The sequence below is a fragment of the Gouania willdenowi genome, chromosome 15 (genome assembly GCF_900634775.1).
Source record: "Gouania willdenowi chromosome 15, fGouWil2.1, whole genome shotgun sequence".
Classification (NCBI taxonomy): Eukaryota; Metazoa; Chordata; class Actinopteri; order Blenniiformes; family Gobiesocidae; genus Gouania; species Gouania willdenowi.
The window spans coordinates 30,420,781-30,429,388 of NC_041058.1; the positions used below are offsets into that span (position 1 = coordinate 30,420,781).

At 39.0% G+C, this 8,608-nt stretch overlaps 1 protein-coding gene across 1 annotated transcript; it reads right to left on the minus strand.

The window, feature by feature from the left end:
• Positions 1–804: 804 nt before the first annotated feature.
• Positions 805–4,871, minus strand: LOC114477035 (E3 ubiquitin-protein ligase TRIM21-like). Its single transcript, XM_028469082.1, has 2 exons — positions 4,691–4,871; positions 805–3,003 (listed from the first exon to the last, which is right to left on the minus strand). Exons 1-2 carry the CDS (start codon positions 4,865–4,867, stop codon positions 1,540–1,542), a joined length of 1,641 nt encoding a protein of 546 aa, XP_028324883.1. The 5' UTR covers positions 4,868–4,871; the 3' UTR covers positions 805–1,539.
• Positions 4,872–8,608: the final 3,737 nt, after the last annotated feature.

An 8,608-nucleotide genomic window follows, 5' to 3' on the forward strand; every position in this document is an offset into this window, starting at 1 on the left:
GTTATTTTCCTTAAGAAAATACAAGTGAGGATGCAGGTGCTGGCCGCTGCATTAGGTTAGCATTAGCATTAGCCTAATGTTAGCAATTGCGTTAGCATTAGCCTAGTGTTAGTATTAGCCTGAGATTAAAATTAGTCTAGCGTTAGCATGATCTTAGCATTAGGGTTAACCTAGCATTAGCATTAGCCTAGCATTAGCATTAGCCTTGGCAAAGTCGGATTTGTTTTGACTGCAATGATACCGTTCATAAATTGTTTCATAAAATTGTCCACCGGGAGCTTTTCAGAACAGCTCAATGTTGACAGGTAGTCATAGTAACATGTGGTCATTAAGCAATGAAAACACCCTGAAAAACAGTATCTGAGTTTAACTGAAACTCAGTAACACAATAAGAATGCTTCTGTTTCCCAGTTGTTACACAGCAACCGGTCATCATGCTGCTGCTATGGTCATCACAATAACTCTTCATGTAATAGTTCTTCAGCTCCCACAACATAAACACAACCTTTGCGTGTTATATACGAACCAAAGGTGGCAGGCAGTGGAAACCCTGACCAAAAACTGGACATCTCACTCTGTAATCAGTACCTTAGACTCACACACTAACCCAGCTGGAGAAACACCCTGTAACAGTACCTCAGACTCCTCTGAGACCCAATACCACATTGGGGCTACTTCTGTCACAGATATTTAACTCCTACTACTACTACTGCCGCTACAGTTATCTTGTCCAGGTAAGCACGCCATTGCACCCGTCTTATACCTGTACCACACAGGCTCCTCCCCCTGCTGTAATCACTGCCCAATGTTGGAACCACTCATTTTGTGTGGATTTTAAGGCAAAATCCCAAATTACACTCTAGATTTACAGTAAAAAAAAAAATACAAATCATATCAGAAATTTAGATCCTTCATGCTTGACTGTTTCACATCTTTGGTTTTTTGGGGGGAAAAAAAATTTAATTTTCCCACCACAAATTCAGATTTTAATGAGTTCTTTATTTAGTCATTTAACAGGCAAGGCACAGATTTCCATCTGAAATGTTAATAAGGAAACTTCTGCACTTACCTCTTTATCTGATGTATTTCGATTCCAGACGAGCCCCCAACTGTTGTGGTGGTTTTGAATGAAACGAGACGCAGTCAAGTTGAAGGGTTGCTGGTCAAATGTGGACACAGGGTTTACTTGGTCAAAGGGTTTTGAGGCAGATCGGTCTGGGATTCAGAGGTTTCAGTGTGAGCCTCCCATGAATCTGTAGCTGTTCTGTGCTCTCAGGGTTTTATAGCTGCTGACAGCACTAGCCAATACAATGGCGGAGCCTCTGAGGAAAAGGCCTTGGTGTTATCAATACGATAGTATCAGCCTGCTTAGGGCAGTTTGACCAGAACTGACCAGGAGAGATTGTGTAATGTCATATCAGAATCAGTGTGAGGATCACGAGGAAGTCCTCAGTAAATGTTCTCCCTGAAAAGGATCCTGGAGCCCAAAAGTGGGAGAACTCATAGAGAACCATTGAATCCATTGTTGATGAGGCTTCATCATAACACTTCATCACTTTGACTGACAGGACAGATGATCAGAGGTGCTGCATTGTTATCGTTTTTTAAACAGGGACTAAAGAATGGGCGAAGTTTGTAAGTGAAACTGCAGTTAGTGAAGGAGTAGATCAGAGCTGCAGCACCTACATCATAAAAGGAGATTACACCCCCCTCATAGTCCACAAACACACCCACCTTCTTAGGAACACACTTCAGATGAAGAATAATTGACGGATTTTCACATGCTACATACTTATTTCCTTCTCTGAGTACCACAATCCAGCAACCATTCTTAGGACTCAGAGTGACATTTCCCTTCCTTTTGATGGATTTTTTAACCACTCCTAAAGTCCAGTCAGTTTTTCCTTCAACCAGAACCTCATAGTAAAATTTGCCTGAACTGAAACTCTGTTTTCCTAAAACATTGGCACAAGGATAAAATCTCTCTGGATTATCTGGAACATTATTCTTCACATCACTCATGTGAACTTGTTTTCTATCATCAGACAGGTTGAGTTTGTTATAAGCTGTAAGAGGATCAAAAGTCACATCTACTGCAAACTGCTTCATCCTCTTCATCTTCAACTTGTCTCTGATTTGGTCCTTCATCTGAGCCGCAACTGTCAGCGCAGTCTCCTCATATGATGATAGATGGACAATGACCTCTGTATAGTCCTTGGTGGCTGGAAGAGGAGATTGGACGTGCTGGAAGAGTTGGAATCGGTCTTCAGGGCGGAAGAGCTGCTCCGCCTCATACTTTCTCTTCATCAGCTCAAAGTATTCATCCACCAGCTCTTTGATCACAGCGTCAGCCTCTCCCTTTTTTGATATCTGTTGTTCCTTCACAGTCTCTGTCAACATTGTCAAGCATCTCTGAACAAGCTCATTCACAGCAGTGGACAGCTCCACACCTTCACCTTTCTGACTGTCTGCAGTATTCATTAACTTCATGATCTCCTTCTTATACTCTTGTCTCTCCTGGATCATCTGCTGAAGCTCCTCCACCCTTTCCCCAGACTCTTTTTCCAGACTGACAAACACGTGATCACTGTGCTCTGAATCACAACACGTCGAGCAGACACATGTCTGATCGGTCTTACAGAACATATCCAGAGGTTCGCTGTGCTTTAGACACATCTTGGTTTCCAGGTTCTGCACAGGTTCTGTCAGGTAAGTCTCAATGTCCTGGCAGGACCTCACGGCCTTCACTTTGGAAACTTCTTCTGGTGCTGCTAATTCACGTCTCAACACAGAAACCATCTGAGAGACTAAATTGTTGACGGCTATTGGAGGTCTTGTTGTAAACTCCTTCTTACACACGGGACATGTGTAGCTGACACTGGTGTCCCAGTGTGTGCTGATGCACGATTTGCAGAAGTTGTGTCCACATGGTGTGGAGACTGGATCAGTCATCATCTTCTGACAGATGGAGCACAGGGAGTAATGTTCAGACATCCCCACACACTGAGGGACAGAGACAAGCAACACATTAACAACACTTGACTAAAGGGAGAATATAAAAAAGGGAGGGCACTGTTACACCTAGGTGAGGGGGAAGGGAACAGGGAAGAGGGAGTCGTCATTTCATAATTACAATATTTCAAACAGTCTTAAACTTCACTTAAGCCACTTTTTAAAACACTGTTTTGTAATATCATTGAACTGTATTTATAGATAACGTGCTATACACATATACACCAGACACTATATATAGCACTGTAGTTATTTATTTATTTTTTTGCAAAATGTACATACTTCCCATGACTGTTCACTTTACCTCCTTTTTTGTACTACTTATGTCCTATGTTTATATTGTACATATTGTTTATTTCTTACACTGTTTTGCACTGTTGCTGGAGTTGGCTTTTTTTTTTTTATCTCATCGTACATGTGTACATTGACAATAAAGGCATTCTATTCTATTCTATTCTTACGACAGAGCTCCTGGGACGTGATGTTTCAAGGTAAACCAACCATGATTCGACGTTTGTTAAATATTTTTAATAGTACACATTTAAATATGTCACTATTTTGTGGTGTTTTTAATTGTTAATTTAAAAAAACACACACACACACTATAGACAACATTGAGAATCAAAAACCAAACAGAAAAAAAGATAAAAACCAAAATAAATCGGAATTCACTCAAAACATACATTTCTAATTATTTTTAAATTGCAGGGTTTCAACCTTTTAAATAGTACACGAACTGCAGTAAAATAGGCCGTACCTACGGTGGCTGGGAAGTGTCAGGTGAATGCATTTACAGAAACGAAAATGAATGCAAACAGGTCACAACACGAATGGAAACCGGCCACAACGAAAGTGTTTCCGACGGACCGGTATTACAGTCGGACGGGTATTATGATATGATAGCCCGATATGCAAAATATAAGAGTATCCTAATCAACTTTACTTTCATACGCGTTTCGATGTCTTCTTCTTGTTCTTCTCTGTTCTGGTGGGTCAAAAACATCCGCCAGAAACGTGTTCGTCTGTAATACCGCAACGGAAGTGTTTCCGACAGACCGGTATTACAGACAGACACGTTTCAGGCGGATGTTTTTAACCCACCAGAACAGAGAAGAATTTGTATTCGTGTTGTGACCTGTTTGCATTTGTGTTCGTTTCTGTAAATGCATTCACCTGACACTTCCCAGCCACCGTACTACCCCAACGGATGGAGACGCGTTTTGCACATGCGTTGAAAGGATCTGAAACAATCAGGCCTGTGAAAGGATTGGGCACTGACAGTTATACTAAAACCCAAAAACATCCGGAAGCGTTTCAGAGACATACCAGAAAAAATACGCCCCTGTACTGCTGCACAGGCTATAATATCACCAAGTTTATCATTGTACCAGTTGTTAGAGCTACTATCTTCACCAGGTAGAACATATTTATTCCTGGTTATTGTTTTCCAGAGTTTAATTGGGCTTTGTTTTCCGGAGATTAGTTCCTACTGCTCGGAAACACATGAAAACCAGTTGTATTTTTATTTATTTTTTAAATTATTATTATTTAAAAGGTTACCCCATTCAGATGTAGAACTACTTGAAAAAATCAACCGGTATTTAAAGTTTTGTTCATCACTTAATTCTCGACCCTGATGAAGAAAAAGGTCTTAAATTTAAATGAGAGCTGAACTCACCTGCTTCTTCTTCTCCTGCTTCTTCTTCTTCTCCTTCTTCGGCTTCTGTTTCTTCTGCTTCTCCTTCTTCGGCTTCTCCTTCATCTGCTTCTCCTTCTTCGGCTTCTCCTTTTTCTGTGTAATTTTACGCCAGAAGGCAACAAATGAACTAAGCATTTTTTGTTGGAACCCATTCATGATTGTCGACAGACTGTCAAAGAAGTTCTAAATCAGCGGCCTTTTATACTCTGGTATGATGTCATAACTAATTTGGAATGTTTCCAAATTTCCAAATACGGGTGGGGATATATAAACGTAAACATGCTTGTTCACTCTGTTGATATTTCCAAACTAACAGCATTTGTAATGTTATTCCAGATATCGTTAGTGTTTTAATAGTGTTTATATTATTAATACCAGACAATTTCCGCGGAAATCGTGGGAGGGGCTCTAGGGCGGTTGGACGCTGATGCATTAGAATTTTTATTAGCAATAGCATTATCCTAGCAGTAGCATTAACCTAGAGTGTACAGTGCAGTACATCTATAGAGGAATGATGTGCTTACACAAATAAAGTTATTGATATTTTTATAATCATATTCTCATATCTTATATTGTAGCTACTGGTATTCTCATTTTATTATTATTCATTTTGTATTTTCCCTTCAGAGATTAATAAAGTATTCCAAATTCAAAATATATTGTCATTGCTGTTATTATTGATGCTATATCATTAGTAAGGAACAACACATACCACTGCGTTTATTTGAATCGGCAAGAAACGATGTGATAAGTCATTGTTGCCAGATTGGGGTGTTTTTCTGCCAATAACTTTTTGTGTGTTTAGATTTCAAAACAGAATGTATATCTGGCAACACTGCTGGTTGCACTAATCCTACCATTCCCATGAACACTATGTTGTGACGTGTCATGCAACAATAGGCTTAAAGTGAAGCCTGTCGAGAAACAGGTTAGTTTTACCCTACTGATGATGTGTTGCTGCAATAGTAATCCTGCTCTGAACGTTTGAGATAAGTGGGCGTTGATGGCTTTCTGAAGAAGACCATGATTACGAACACTGAGTGAAGTATGGATTACCTATTTAAAATATATAGTTTAAATGAATTTCCTAAAACATTTTTTTTTTGAAAAAAATCAAGTGCATTAAAATAATTTAAAGTACTGTGAGATTTGGCAGAAGGAGAATTAAAAGACAAGCAATTATGCATTGCATATAATATCAAGTTAAAAAAAAAAAGACTAAACACTGTCATAAAGAAGTGTATGTTATAATTATATAGCCCAAAGTTGCAATTATAATGGGAGTTATTATGCATTGCTGACACTTTCCTATTTCTAGTGCTTCAATCCCTCACATCCTCCATCACTTACCAGGTGACATCAGACCAGTCCTCCAAATTAGCTGCTCTGGGCCTGAGTTTAACTGACTCTGTGGTTTTAAAGCATCCTTGTTGTGATGCTTGTTCTCCTTCACTGAGTTCTAATCACTGCTGGTCACATGGAAAGTTTATAATCTATTGAAATGGTCCAACCTCTGTAACTAGCACTTCTATACTGTAGCTCTACCCCCACCTCCTGGCTGTTTATAGATACTGCACTTACAATATTTTAACTGATAATATAAACTGCTTTGCTAAAATTATTAATTCTTAAACTATAATTGCTTTACATACTAAAAGACTTGCTAGACGCTGAATCATTTGATTCTAAGCTCATTTATAACAATAGGTCCCACTTGTCATTACAAGGTCATTTATTGACAGCAACAAGCAGGAACTCCTTTAAAGGAAACAAACCACCTAGTAATATCCTGAACACATGAATGACAAATACTCCTGCAGTAATGACAAGAGAAAACACAAAGCACAGAATGGAGTAATAAGCTTATAAACAATTTTTCATTTAAAAAAAAAAAAGAGTAAAAAAATAAGGTATTTTAAGTACCTGAAATAATGAACATGCTTTAACTTGAACATTTTATTACAACCAATCCCTGAAGATATATTTATACATAAAGGGATGCATAGATTATTAATACAAAAAAGGAAAAAATGTATAACTCTGAAATACAACTTGTCACCGCAAATTTCCGGCTGACCTCATTTGGAGACATGATTTATGCTCTGGTTGAATGATGATGTCCAGTCAAAGCATGGTGATTTTATAAAAAAGGATGTATTATAAACTAAATGAAAAAGAGTACAAGAAAAGTGTCCCATCCTGTTGGAAGGAAAGGCGGCCAGCAATCAACTGGGAAAGTTCCACAGTTTAAGATTTATACAAATAGAATAGAAAGTTCCAACCTGCTGAGAGAAAAAAGGAGGGGGTCAGATGCTCCCACAGTAAAGACGTTGGAGAACGATGAAGAGGTGGATGTATTGAGGAAGGCTGGCACCACTGATATCTGTCTTGATACTGTCTGTTGCTATGTGTTTGTGATGTGAATGTGAGTGAGTTCGGCCTTGAAGGTTCAGGCTGGTGTCTTATCTGTGTGCTAACATGACTCAGCTGTTCAAAAGTGCAAAGAGTAATGCAGTCATCATGTATTAAAACATGACAAATTGTACACACAAACACACATTTGATAATATATGATGATTAATATAATAATTGACAAACAAACTGATTAAAGGTCCACTCTACACTGAAAAATCTTTGGAGCAAAGTATTATGAATGTATGTATGTGCGAGGGCTCATTTTGAAGGGAGAAATTGGTCTTCAGGGCGGTGGAGGTTCCTTTATTATCTCTGTAAAAACAGGTAGGTATCAGTCAACTTGTATCAAATCCATTTCAACTCTACTGTCAGTCTAAATGCACTGCTGAACCTTCCTTACTTTTTGTTTTTTAAAGTTTCTTCTTCTGCCTGGATCATCTTCTTTCTGGTGGTCCGGTTGGCATCCACAGCTTCACTGTTCTGTTGTGGTTGGCACAAAAAAGTGAATAAATGCCATGCAATAGTTTGACATATATGTATAATGTGTCAGTATGACAATTGTGATATATGTGAGGAATGTAAATCTCAATCTGGCATTTGTTTTTACCTGAGTCGTGTGTAGGTAGGCTGTGGAGACTTTCTTCCCGAATTCTGATCCTCTGAGACTTCAATGTAGCTTGGGGTTGTCATGAATCAAATCAATCAATATGATATTCACCAGCCAGCATGTCTTGTTGTAGCCGTTAGGCACAAATGGAGCTACGGCCGTTACCGGATCTACACAGTCAGCCAGCTATGGAATCAGAACAGTGTCATAATGAATAAATTCTTGCAGAGTTTTTCACGAATGCACATGCTTTGTTTCACAGTTGTATTTCAAATTCACAAATGTACACGATCTGTTTCGCAAATGCACACACACTGGTTCACAAATATATATTTGTTTCGCAGTTGTATTTCAAATTCACAAATGCACACGAACTGTTTCACAAAAATATATTTTATGCAAACTTGTAATATAAATTCTGAAATGCACACGCTCTACTTCGCAAATATAATTTTGAGGCACACATGTAATATAAATCCACAGATAATGCAAAATGCTGAGTGTGTATTTACAAACTGCTTCTGTGCTGTGAAACCTCTGTGCATTTGTGAGAGAAATGTGTGCGGTGAATTTTGAGACAGTCCTGACGTCGCGGGTCAATGAACGTCACCATTGGCTGATAAAACTGATTGACAGATTCATCAGACAATCAGGTGTGTTTGCTTTCAGCCAATCATATGGCTTCTTACATTTTCTCCACACTCTTGCTTGAACACTGCGTATGCGCTCACATATCAGTCGCTCTGTAATTGGTTTAAAAGTGTGGAGAAGCGCTCCTGCAGTACACAGCAACGCCACCACCAACCTTTGCTGCCATGTCTGCGCAGGTGCTGTAAGATGCCCGCCTGCAATGATCGAACACAGTGTAACCCTCC